The following is a 14,198-nucleotide window of genomic DNA, read 5'->3' on the forward strand; positions in this document are numbered from 1 at the left end:
ACTTACACAATGTTATGTTAACTGTATCAATTATATCAATAAAGCTGGAGAAAGTAATAATAGAAACTATTCTGCAAGTTAACTGCTAACAACTCAGAATAAACTAAGGAATACCTACAGCTCACAAAGAAATGAACATAAATCTATTACAAGCAATATTACCCAATCTTATAATTTTATAAATTCATATACACACAAGAGAATTAAGGACACTGAATAAAACAGTATTTTAAGTTTCTATTTTACTTTCAAATTAATCTACAAACCAAAATGTAACATGGAAAGTCTTAAATGACCTTTAACTAAATTCTGAAAAATACAATAAACTTTCAGAGCCTAGAATCAGTAATAACAACCCCAAAACCCCATACATAAGAGTCTTAATATGTGCAATGGCAATGAGACTCAAAGCATACAGTTTTATCCTATAGACCGTCGTTTTCCTTGACAACTAGTAATGACTTCTCTTTCATCTTAAATAATCGGTGTGTGGTCTATTTCTGTTCTAGAAGATGCGCTTTAAAGGTCACAATCTTAGTTTGCAATACTAAGATGATTAGAATGCATCAACAATGCAATCCCGAATGTCTTAGAAAACTTTCCAGTAGGGTGCTAATCCACAGACAGAGCTATTTTGCTTGTGGAGGGAGAAAGACGCATCCTTACTAAGAGAAAAGGAAGGGAGAGGAAAAAAGGAAAAAAAGGGAGAGAGAGAGATGCAAAATAACAAAGCACTGCTTCCATAAACAAATGAAAGTCTGTTCTTAAACTTTGGGAAATTCTATCTATCTATCTATCTTCCTCTACCAAATAGCAATAAAACTACAAGGCAATCATTTGTGTTTTGAAGCAGAAAAAGACTACGGAGAGAAAAGGAAAAAAACATTTTGTCATGTACTGAACTTACAAGTATTCAAAATCCTTAAACTCCACCTCCACCAAATATCCACCAAATATTGAGCATCACATCCTTTTCAAAATAAATCTAACATGAAACCACTGGACTCATTTTTAGCACTCGGTAGAGAACTTTTATCTCTCCCAGCGCTCACCACCCAATAACCCTTCTGGGCAGCCCTGAATAACCGCTATTCTCGGGACAAACAAGAGCTCGCGTTCCAGTACCCCGGAGGAGCCTCCGGGCGCGGAGAGGAACTAGGGGTCTGGAGGCCAAGGACCACTGACCGCCCCCTCGCTGCCCAGAGCCAGAGGTCCGAGCCGCCCAGGAAGTGCCCGAAGCGGCGGCCGAGCGGCGGTCCCCGCACCCCAGCGGAGTGCCATCGAGGCGCACCCGCCCCGTCCCTCCCAGGCAAGGTCCGCCTCCCAGAGTCCCCAGTCTTCGAGTAAGGAGGGACCTCGCCGACCCCGAGCCGCCTTCCAGAGCCGGGTTCCGCCCGGGCGGCCCCGCGCCGCCTCCCAGGCCGGGTTCCGCCAGGGCGGATCCGCGGCGCCTCCTGCCCCCGCGGGGCGCACCGACGAGCCGCTGCTCGCGCAGCCGCCGCCTACCTGGAGGGAGCTGGGGCCCGCGTGGACTGGGGGTGCGGTGGTCGGCTGGGCGATTATACAGTGGAAGTGAGAAATAGATTTAAGGGCCTAGATCTGATAGATAGAGTGCCTGATGAACTATAGATGGAGGTCCGTGACATTGTAAAGGAGACAGGGATCAAGACCATTCCCATAGAAAAGAAATGCAAAAAAGCAAAATGGCTGTCTGGGGAGGCCTTACAAATAGCTGTGAAAAGAAGAGAAGTGAAAAGCAAAGGAGAAAAGGAAAGATATAAACATCTGAATGCAGAGTTCCAAAGAATAGCAAGAAGAGATAAGAAAGCCTTCTTCAGCGATCAATGCAAAGAAATAGAGGAAAACAAGAGAATGGGAAAGACTAGGGATCTCTTCAAGAAAATCAGAGTTACCAAAGGAACATTTCATGCAAAGATGAGCTCGATAAAGGACAGAAATGGTATGGACCTAAGAGAAGCAGAAGATATTAAGAAGAGACGGCAAGAATACACAGAAGAACTGTACAAAAAAGATCTTTACGACCCAGATAATCACGATGGTGTGATCACTGACCTAGAGCCAGACATCCTGGAATGTGAAGTCAAGTGGGCCTTAGAAAGCATCACTATGAACAAAGCTAGTGGAGGTGATGGAATTCCAGTTGAGCTATTCCAAATCCTGAAAGATGATGCTGTGAAAGTGCTGCACTCAATATGCCAGCAAATTTGGAAAACTCAGCAGTGGCCACAGGATTGGAAAAGGTCAGTTTTCATTCCAATCCCAAAGAAAGGCAATGCCAAAGAATGCTCAAACTACCGCACAATTGCACTCATCTCACATGCTAATAAAGTAATGCTCAAAATTCTCCAAGCCAGGCTTCAGCAATATGTGAACTGTGAACTTCCTGATGTTCAAGCTGGTTTTAGAAAAGGCAGAGGAACCAGAGATCAAATTGCCAACATCCGCTGGATCATGGAAAAAGCAAGAGAGTTCCAGAAAAATATCTATTTCTGCTTTATTGACTATGCCAAAGCCTTTGACTGTGTGCATCACAATAAACTGTGGAAAATTCTGAAAGAGATGGGAATACCAGACCACCTGATCTGCCTCTTGAGAAATTTGTATGCAGGTCAGGAAGCAACAGTTAGAACTGGACATGGAACAACAGACTGGTTCCAAATAGGAAAAGCAGTTCGTCAAGGCTGTATATTGTCACCCTGTTTATTTAACTTATATGCAGAGTACATCATGAGAAACGCTGGACTGGAAGAAACACAAGCTGGAATCAAGATTGCCCGGAGAAATATCAATAACCTCAGATATGCAGATGACACCACCCTTATGGCAGAAAGTGAAGAGGAACTCAAAAGCCTCTTGATGAAAGTCAAAGTGGAGAGTGAAAAAGTTGGCTTAAAGCTCAACATTCAGAAAACGAAGATCATGGCATCCGGTCCCACCACTTCATGGGAAATAGATGGGGAAACAGTGGAAACAGCGTCAGACTTTATTTTTTGGGGTTCCAAAATCACTACAGATGGTGACTGCAGCCATGAAATTAAAAGACGCTTACTCCTTGGAAGGAAAGTTATGACCAACCTAGATAGCATATTCAAAAGCAAGAGACATTACTTTGCCAACAAAGGTTCGTCTAGTCAAGGCTATGGTTTTTCCTGTGGTCATGTATGGATGTGAGAGTTGGACCGTGAAGAAGGCTGAGCGCCGAAGAATTGATGCTTTTGAACTGTGGTGTTGGAGAAGAGTCTTGAGAGTCCCTTGGCCTGCAAGGAGATCCAACCAGTCCATTCTGAAGGAGATCGCCCCTGGGATTTCTTTGGAAGGAATGATGCTAAAGTTGAAACTCCAGTACTTTGGCCACCTCATGTGAAGAGTTGACTCACTGGAAAAGACTCTGATGCTGGGAGGGATTGGGGGCAGGAGGAGAAGGGGACGACAGAGGATGAGATGGCTGGATGGCATCACTGACTCGATGGACGTGAGTCTGAGTGAACTCCGGGAGTTGGTGATGGACAGGGAGGCCTGGCGTGCTGCGATTCATGGGGTCGCAAAGAGTCGGACACGACTGAGTGACTGATCTGATCTGATGTGATATGTAGCATGTGCCCTGGTAAGTAGTAGCAGAAATGAAATGATGCTTAGTGATTCTCCTAGACTTGTAGTTGAGCGAGCTAATGGGTAGCAAGTTAAGAACTGTCAAGAAGTATAGACCTTGCGCTAATACTTCTGGTCTTGACTCTCTAAAGCAGAATTTATTTAGGGAAACAATAATGGAAAACAAACAATCCATAGAAAATCATATTAAACCATAATTCCACTTTATATTAGGATATCTTGTTTACTTCTGCTGCTTCAAATTTAAGTATACCTAAGAGTCCCCACAGAGAAGAAACGTTATCAATCCTGGATATATAGGACTGAAAACTCATAATTTTAATAACAGAACTGCTCTAAAAAAGGACAAATATAGCTTAACACAGGGCTCTAAGTCTGAATCTAAAAAATCCCTTTAAATTCATATTTTTTTGCTGTTGAAGTTAGTTTTCACTGAAATTATAAAACATATGGAATTAACTATGGAAAATTATAATTAAGCCAATGCAGAAAGCCAAAAATTTTAACATAAATTTGCTAGCAATTTTATATAATTGTATTTTGGTAATGAGACAAGTAAATGTTCATATTATTGAGAAGAAAAGGGTCAAATACCTTAAGAGCTTTGAATTGTTTTGTATTTTCTCCAATTGATCTATTTCTTTGGATAATCTAGCAATTTCTTCTTCCAGATGTCTTTGTGTAATATCAACTTGTTGGCACAGGCGAGCAAAAGTGGTTGCCATTTCCCTTAAAATAAAAAACAATTTTATCAGCAGTTATGAATGTCTTTTTAAAATGAATAAGCTTTAAAGTTTACATTAAAAAAATCACAAGATTAAAAAATCCCTAAGAGATAAGGTATCAAAGAACATTGCTAAGAATGGTATGAGGGAGGGTAGAGTGTATGTACTTGTAAGCGTAATATGACTGTGGGCTTGATTTCATCTGGCCTCAAGACAAATGCTCAACAGGTAATAACTACTCTGCCATTTTGCTGTGAATGTAAGTAAGCTATAAAAAGGCAAAGGTTGGGTATATTTCTTCAGAAACATAATAAGCCTTACTCTCATCCCCTACCAATAAGAATAAATTACTGGAAACAGGAAAGGAAATTTCATGAACTTCTGTGACTTAGTCAAAAATACTTTATAGGAACATTTAATTTAACTGCATTTCTAGAGTCAAAGGGTGTATTTGTGTGCTAGTTAATACGTGGACTTTGGCAAATATTGTGTGTTTGCTATTGGGAGCATGCCTAGTAGGTGTGTACCACTGGACTTTGATTGACTGACTTGTTTTTCTCTGCAACTATCCTCCTATTCTTTTGCCCATCTTCATCTTTCCCATGGTCTTTTCCCTCTCCCATCTCTCCTCATCTGACCAAATACCAAGGTTAGACAAATTGAAGCATCTATTTTAACATTTTACTACATTAATATTTGGCTAGTATTATTTTAACTGGAATAATTTTTTGAAGTTGCCTCTGTTGAAGTCTAAAGTCATTTAAGAAAGAACACATTATCTTTAACTTGTAATCTACCATAACTTTTAGCTATAGTTATTGTCACATGGTAGGTGATTAATGTTTGATAATGATGAATGGAAAGCTTCATTCTCTTTTTATGAAATGTGAACCTCGACTGATTTCTTTTGGAGGTCTATGTCATCCTCATTAATATAAATAAATCAAAATTAACACCATTAAATAAAATAGCTCAATAAATATCTGGGAAATGAATGAACTAAATCAGTGGTCTCAATTCTGTGACCTTGTTGTTTCCGTTCCCTATAGCTCTAAATAGGTTATTACAGGCTCTGATCTTGTGTCTGAAACAGTTCAATCTTCTGGCAGTTTTTGTCTCCTGAGGCTAAACCATTTTACACACTATACCACTGCCAAGTTATCTGTTCTAGAGCTTAAATTTAATGATGTCACTCCCAAGATTCCTGATTATCCAAACCTGTCCTATTGTTAGGCTTACACTCCAATGGACCGCTCTTATGTACACATCTGCCACACTGAAATTATCTCATGTTTCTAGTTTGGGCTCTTTTCTCTGTTTCCCTCTTTCTATTCTGCACATTCAAATCTCATCAGGCTACCTCTCCTCCAGGAGACCTTTACTGATCCACTGTCTTTTATGCTTTAAGATTCTAGAGCCTCACATTATGAAGCTCTCATTACCTATCATTTTTCATCTTTTTTAAAAATAATTATGTACATGTTGCTTCTTCTACTAAATTGCAATTATCTTTAGCTCAGAAAACTTTCTAATTCAGGTGTCAGTAGCACCCTAATACAGAATATTATGTATGCATCGATTTGACTGGGCTCCTATGTATTTTTACTAAATTACCAAATATTTGAGATACATAAAAGAAACTCAGAAGACCCAGGTATTTATTATTATTATAAAATTCTCTTGAGTTTAAAAAAAAATCATGCCTATAAATCTGGGCTGTAATAGTAAAAAATAACCACCATGCATTTATTTTGAGCCCACTATTTGATCATTCTATTTTTTCCATTTTGGTGGCAATTATAAAATATGTCCACGTTGTGCTAATTCTTTGGTACTCTTATTCATGCATTTCTGCATGTACGTCATACTTCAGTAAAGCTTTAAAACAAAAACACAGATGAATCTTTCAACTTACTGTTGTACTTGATGGCTGCAGTTTGCGCTTGTGAAGCTAACAATCATCTGCAGTTTTTCAGTTGCATAATTCACAAATTGCTGTTTAAAGGCTCTCTCCTTGGCACGGGTGGTCCAAGTGAGCCTTTCATAAAGATACAAAGCTCCATACATACTTAATGAAACAGATATGAGTTTCCAACCTACAGTTTTCCAAATCTGTAAGATAAATTCACAGCTTACTTTGAGAAAGAAAGATACTACTAGGGAGACTGTACTAAAAGGCATTTTAGAAAATGCATTGGCTCTGTACAGATCCTTGAGTTAGATCCATTTTTTAAAAAATGTTATCTTCCTTCTCTATAAGAAAATACGAAATTACTGAAAATCAAGCTGAAAAAGGAGCAGCACAGAAATAGCAGGCAAGAACTTTTATAACCTGCCGAGTATTTGGTAAGTTGATTCAATGTATCTCAAAAGGGATGATAATTTTTTTAGGTCAAAAGTTTAAAAAATCAAAACAAACTATATATAAAATAGACTTCCCTGGCAGTCAAGTGGTTAAGGTTCTGTACTTCCACTGCAGGGGGTATGGGTTTGATCCCTGGTCAGGGAACTATGGGGACTTCCTGGGTGGTGCAGTGGTAAAAGAATCTGCCTGCCAGTGGCACCCCACTCCAGTACTCTTGCCTGGAAAATTCCATGCATGGAGGAGCCTGGTGGGCTGCAGTCCATGAGGTCGCTAAGAGTCTGACACGACTGAGCAACTTCACTTTCTCTTTTCACTTTCATGCACTGGAGAAGGAAATGGCAACCCACTCCAGTGTTCTTGCCTGGAGAATCCCAGGGACGGGGGAGCCTGGTGAGCTGCTGTCTATGGGGTCGCACAGAGTCGGACACGACTGAAGCGACTTAGCAACAGCAGCAGCAGCAGCCAATGCAGGAGACATATTTGATCCCTGGATCAGGAAGAACCCCTGGTGTAGGAAATGGCAATCATCCCAGTATTTTTGCCTGGAATATTCCACAGACAGAGGAACCTCATGCTTCTTCGTGTGGTTTCAGAGGCAGACATGACTAGGTGCACGTACACACACACACAGCTGTGATCCCACATACCACGCAGTGAGGCCAAAAAAAAAAAAGTAGCCAACAAGTACCTACTTAAAGCACAGACAACTATACTCAATATTTTATAATAACCTATAAAAGAATCTGAAAATAGCTATATATATATATATATATATACACGTCTGTATGTGTGTAACAATCACTTTGCTGTACATCTAAAACACAATATTGTAAATCAAACTACATGTCAATTAAAAAAAAGGAAAACAAGTAAACCTATGCTGTTAATGACATAAAAAAATTTTTTAACATGTAAGAACTACTACAAAAAATAACATTTAATACTTTAAGGTGATCTCTTTGGTATTTGGAGAAGGCTAGATAAGGGCGCTGGATCATTGTTATTCCAATGTATAAGTATTATTTCTTTGTGTGCTGTGATGGAAATATTACTTAAAAATGTATGTTGTGATAACCATTTCACAATACATACATACATTAAATCCTGTGGTACCCCTCAAACTAATACAATTTTATATGTGAATTATATTTTAATATAAAAATAAATATTTAGGGCAGTGGGATGGAGGCCTAGGAGGGAGGGGATATATGTATATTATGGCTGATTCACACTGTTGTATGACAGAAACCAACACAACATTGTAAAGTAATTATCTTCCAATTAAAAAAAATTAAAAAACAAATAAATATTTAAAAAATTTTAAAGATTAGATCCACGAAACTCAGTTCACTAATTTTAACCTACAACTTTTCATATCATCTTATAGAATCTGGAAACAGAAGTAAACATTCTTTTCCTGATCTAGCAGGTAGCTTTGCAAAAATTTCAATTTTAATTACACCAAAAAATAATGTTTCTAAAAAAAAAGGTACTGTTTCTTACCACTCCTCCAACAACAATGATGCCCATAGACGTTCTAGATGTAAGAGAGGCTAATGTTGTTATTAGGGTAACCATGAGTTCTTCCTGTGATGCATTATCTGGTGTTGCTGGGTTGGAAGGAGCAGTGGGAGTAGAAGCTAAAGATCTGGGGAGCTGATAAGGTTGAGGGGTAAAGAATTAATTCAATTAAACAGCTATACATGGAATAATCATTTAAAAAATTCTATTAAATTCTCTTTTAAAATTACAGCAGTAAAACTACAAAAAGAATGACTCCAATTAATGAGTTTACCATAAATACATGAAGAAAATAAAAATGGTCTGAAACCATAAAGAATAGATTTTTATAATATACAATGAGTCTGTCTTATAACAATAGGCCCTCAAGTCTCAAGAGAAATTAAAACTGCACATAAAATTTTTTTCACACCAAAAACACAATCTTTTAAAGAAATATTGGGCTTCAAAATTAAAACCTTGAGAATTTCCTTGTGGTCCAGTAGTTAGGACTTCACACTTTCACTGCCAAGGGCTTGGGTTCAACCTCTGGTCAGGGAACTAAGATCCCACAAGCCGTGCAGCCAAAAATAATAAATAAATAAAAATAAAAAATGAAAGCATAATAAAATAAAAATTAAAACCTTTACACTTTAAAACATACCATAAGAAAATTAAAAGGCAAGCTACAGACTAGAAAAACATAAATATTTTGAAATCATGTATCTGATAAAGACTTATATCTGGAATATATGTAAAGGACTCTTAAAAGTCAGTAAGAAGTCAAATAACCTAATTTAAAAATGAGCAAAAAATTTGAATAGACATGTTATAAAATGAAATACAAGAATAAGCATATGAAATGATGTTCAAAATCATCAGTCATTAGGGAAACACAAATCGAAACTATTAATACAATGAGATACAACTTTGTATCTGCCAGAAAAAAAAGCCTTGATTAGAACGTGGAGAAACAGAATGTTAATACATTGCTGGTGGAATGAAAAATGGTGCATCTGCTTTGGAAAACAGTTTGGCAGTTCCTCAGAAAGTTAAACATGGAGTTACCATATGGCTCAGCAATTTCATTCCTAAATACTCAAGAGAAATGAAAACACATGCCCACATAAAAACAGTATATGGGTATTTATAACACCATTATTCGTAATAGCCAAAAAGTACAAGCAACTCAAATGTCCATCAGTTGATGAATGGATAAATAATATGTGTGACAGCCATGGCAGAATACTATTCAGTGATACAAAAGAAATGCTGAATATTGATTGATACATGCTACAACATTCATACAGTATGATGACAAATCTTGAAAACATTATGCTAAGTGAAAGTAGCGAGTCACATTTTGTATGATTCCATTCATAGGAAATGTCCAGGAAGAGCAAAAATAATAGCTAGAGAAACCTGACTAGCAGTAGGGCTGGCAGTGGAAATGAAGCCTGACTGCAAACGGGCACAAGCATATCCTCAAGGGTGACAGAAATGTTCTAAAACTGGATTGTGGCAATGGTTTTAAAACACTGTAAGTTTCCTGAAAAATTACTGAGTTGATAAATTCAAAATAGTTTTTTTTATGATTAAGATTAGAAAATTTACAAAATAGAATATCAAAAGTGAATGCAGAGTAACCTACAACAGTATTGAATGAAAATTTGGGAAATGGCTTTCCCTTAAACATAGTAGTATACCTAATTCTAAAATGGCTCTATATCATAAATATTACCGTACAAATAAGCAAAGCTGACAAAGCTAGTTCTACAGAGAAAATCACACAAATGAAATAAAAAGAGACTCTCAACTGGTAGAATCAGATACACACCTGTACAGTATAGCAATAACCACCTAATAAAAAGCCTACACAAATAGAAAATTAAAAAAAAAAAAGCCTACCAAAAAATATTTATATATAGATAGATACCTGAAAGATAGGCTCCGATAATCCTAGAAGCACCCGCTGAGCATTTGTAGGGCCCAAGAAACGATGGACAAGAGAAGCCCAGCCCAGAGAAAAACGAAATACAATATCCTCTTGAAAATCTGAACATAACTTGTGGCAATTTAGATCATAGCTAAGATCAAATTTCTTGCAAGGAACCAGTGTGTGTAGTTTATTCTGAATACCAGCTGGAAGTAATGGCTTCAAATTTTCTAGAAAGAACCAAATTATGATACTTCGGTTAACAACAGTAAATAATGTTTTACATTTTATAAGATATCTAAAAGATATTTTAATAAATATACATATGAAAAAACTACATAGGAACTTGCAGACATAAATATTACCAATAATTTCTTGCTGGGATTGAAGCATTGAAGCGTTGACTTCATTGGTGCACCGATCAGCCAAATTTCTTCCCATTCCGTCTTCTATGTGCTTATTTAACTCCTGTTAACAATGGTGATAAGTGTCCACATTATTTTCTTCTCTAGAACATATACAGACTTTATAAAAACACTAAAAAAGTAGTAAACACTGAAATGACTTTATTCTTTTGAAGTGGATAATTTTCTTGTGTATTTTATAATTTATATTTATTATAAGAATGCATAGGAGATCTAACAGTTTAATCCTGTACTGATTGCCATGAAGACACTAAAATGCCCAAATCACTGAAGAGTGGAATAAGACTCAGTGGGCTGCCGTCTATGGGGTCGCACAGAGTTGGACACGACTGAGGCGACTTAGCAGCAGCAATAGCAGCAGCAAGATAAGTAAACTGTATCTGAATAACACTTAATGTAACTTACATTTTTATATACTTTCAGTACACTTGGAGTAGGATGAAACTCAGAACAAAATTCATCAACCAAAACAGAGAGTCGACAAATTTCATCTGTCATTGCACATGAAACCTGGAAATACAAAAAAATCAAAATTAGAAAATTTAAACAAGATGACTGACTACTCAAAAAAATCAAAATGAAAAAACTTGATATTCTTTTAAAGTAACAGATGGATAATATTTTTAGCACTATCAAAAGTATTATCATTCCCAGATATTATCACAAAGCTAACGTTACCCACCTTATTTGCAACCTCCTCTGTAACCTCCCTGATTTTTTTTTTAACATCCAGTGTTAAAAGGTTCATCTGGTTTCGGATAAAGTCCAGTCTATCAATTTGGTCTTCCCTCTCTTCTATTGAATAAACCCTATTGTAGTATGAAGAGTAATTAATATTCAGGATACATTTAAGTTCTAAAGAAATTAAGGAGACACTCACATATATTGAACCATCTGTTAGTGTGATATAAGAAAAAAAAAAAAAAACCTTGTATTTCAACATCTAAAAGGGATTCAAATAACATTTCACTCATAAAATGTTTTACAGATGACTGGAGAGAAACTGCTCTCTCTCTGCTCCTGTGGCACCTGAATCCCACAAAGGATTAATAAGGATTCTAAATCTGCACCCAATTCACAGATACAAATATTTAAAATAGAACTCACTCATTATTGAGTCTACTTAATAAAGCACCCTGCAAGCTCAAACCAGCCAGCTGCTCGTTTTTGTTAGTTTCCTTGGAATACAGTCACATGCATTCATGTACCTACTGGGTGTAATCGGCTGCTTTTGCTCTAAACTGCAGAACTGAGTAGCTGCAAAATAGACAGTATGACCCACAAAGCCTAGAATATTTACTATCTGCTAAATCTGTTAACCCTTGGATGATATAGGAAAACAAAAGCCTGAGATTTTTTTTTTAATATCTTTAGCTAAAAGAGTTACAAACCATCCTCAATTCACACCTGTTTTTTGTGCCAGGTTTATTTCAATGTTTATATTTTTATAAAAATTAAGGTCAACCCAGTGGACCAATACTTACTTTGGCTACCGTAATATAGCAACTGAGTTCAATAAACAGAAACACTGTGACAAGGCTAGCGATCAGACTCTGGGTTCTGACCCTTGTGTTTATTATGCTGCAAATTCTCTAATTTTATACATAATGCATCCTGCAAAAGTGCCAGAATTAGGCAACAGACCTAGATATGAGAGGAGTTTTCTTCTCAGCAAGATCAAATATTTAAAATTTCCAATTTGATATCGTCTTGGATTTAATCTTAGATGCTTTATATCCTTCCATTGATTGGCTTAAGTTCACTTAAAGGTTCAGTTGAGGCTTAACATCATTATGCTTGTAACATCTAATAACATCTTGATCTTAGTTTCAAGTGTACCAAGTTTGTGAGAACTACCCTTTTCTTTGAATAGTGCTGGTTTCTGTGTTCGTTTTCATCATTATAAGACAATAAATGGAATAAAATACTGTACTACAGTATGACATATGGAGTAATGCTTACCAAGTTCACCTTCTGGCTGGCAGGTAGTACCACCTTGCTTGTTTACCAGCTGATATAAAACCACAACTGGCATAAAAGAATGATTTCAAGATTTCAACATATGAGTAAATAAAAGATGAGTAATAGGTTGAATGTAAAAAAAAAGTCACCTGTTTTGAACTTTGAAAAATTCTGTTTGAAGAAATGGTTCTTTCACTGCTTTAAAGATATTTCCAAGTCACTAAACATTTAAAACTCACAACTCACACATAAGAATACTGAGATCATATTCTGAGAATGCAATGCTGCTACTGCTAAGTCACTGCAGTCGTGTCCGACTCTGTGCGACCCCATAGACGGCAGCCCACCAGGCTCCCCCGTCCCTGGGATTCTCCAGGCAAGAACACTGGAGTGGGTTGCCATTTCCTTCTCCAATGCATGAAAGTGAAAAGTGAAAGTGAAGTCGCTCAGTCATGTCCGACCCTCAGCGACCCCATGGACTGCAGCCTACCAGGCTCTTCCATCCATGGGATTTTCCAGGCAAGAGTACTGGAGTGGGGTGCCATTGCCTTCTCTGGAGAATGCAATACTGAGAATGTAAATATGTGCTTAAGGTTGTTAAAAAAAAAAAATGCTTAACAGTTTCAAATACTGATTAAAAAACATGCAAGTAGGCATCAGCTAAACCTATCAGGCTGATGTTAGTGTGAAAGGTATTCAATAATAATAAAAATTTTATATCAGTCTTTTTATACTGACACAAAAATAATTTTTATTTTGCAATAAAATGAATTCATACCTTTTCTCTGCTGCTGCCACGTTTATTGAATCCATTATGTTTTTCACAGTTTCTAGTATCTGTTTAGCTCTGATAGTGTGCTGTTCAAACTTTGTTTTCACTGCTGACTGCGAGATACACTCCTGCGAGGGGCCCAAGCCATAACACATTACTGTAATTCCATCCAAGCATTTTCAGGAATTTAAACACAAAAACTTGCTGTTCATAACATTAACCAAAACTGACATAAGGAAAAAAAAATAAATGAAACATAAACACAACTTAAAGTTATAAAGGTTAAAAAAAGTCAAGGATTCAAAAGTAAAAAAACTTTAACAGCAAGTTCATAGCTTTGTGTAATTTTACACAGTAATGTGCAATGGATCTTTGACTATACTATCTTCAAAAACAAATTAAAAAGGGTACTATTTTCAATGTTAAAAAAGATTTCCTATTAGATTACTAATTTTACTTGGATCACCTTTAATCTATTTCTAGTTCATCTATCTTGATCTTTCTCAAATTTGTAATTGATAACCTCATAAAGTTCTTAAGCCATGGAACCAGAATTCTACATTGAGAAAAATTAGTTGAATGATGCCACATAAAATTCATGAAAGAACTTCTACAGATTAAAGCCCGAACAAACTGAAAAATACTCTTTTAACAGTACACAACATAGTATTTTAAATTGTTTATAGAAAATATCTATAGCTATTTCTAAGATAATCCCATTATTGTCATGGGACAATATAGAGTGTGGATACAGGTCAGAATGATACGTTATCTCATGTTTTACTTTCAAGTTAATTGCAGCTCTTAACTTACTAACAGTTGTACAAATCAGTGATTCATGACGAGTATTTTTTACACAGAGAATAATACATCAAAATGCGTC

General features: G+C 36.7%; 1 protein-coding gene across 1 annotated transcript in view; it reads right to left on the reverse strand.

Annotated features, from left to right (window-relative positions):
- The window catches only part of MFN1 (mitofusin 1), a 45,704-nt gene that overhangs the window by 10,131 nt on the left and 21,375 nt on the right, over positions 1-14,198 (reverse strand). Inside the window, exons 10-17 of the mRNA XM_027540391.1 lie at positions 13,322-13,443; positions 11,264-11,390; positions 10,987-11,091; positions 10,522-10,624; positions 10,157-10,386; positions 8,224-8,376; positions 6,271-6,467; positions 4,225-4,359 (exon numbers count right to left, since the gene is read on the reverse strand). Coding sequence (XP_027396192.1) covers positions 4,225-4,359; positions 6,271-6,467; positions 8,224-8,376; positions 10,157-10,386; positions 10,522-10,624; positions 10,987-11,091; positions 11,264-11,390; positions 13,322-13,443 — 1,172 coding nt within the window. The remainder of the gene's footprint in view (positions 1-4,224; positions 4,360-6,270; positions 6,468-8,223; positions 8,377-10,156; positions 10,387-10,521; positions 10,625-10,986; positions 11,092-11,263; positions 11,391-13,321; positions 13,444-14,198) is intronic.

The sequence above is a fragment of the Bos indicus x Bos taurus genome, chromosome 1 (assembly GCF_003369695.1).
Source record: "Bos indicus x Bos taurus breed Angus x Brahman F1 hybrid chromosome 1, Bos_hybrid_MaternalHap_v2.0, whole genome shotgun sequence".
NCBI classification, from domain to species: Eukaryota; Metazoa; Chordata; class Mammalia; order Artiodactyla; family Bovidae; genus Bos; species Bos indicus x Bos taurus.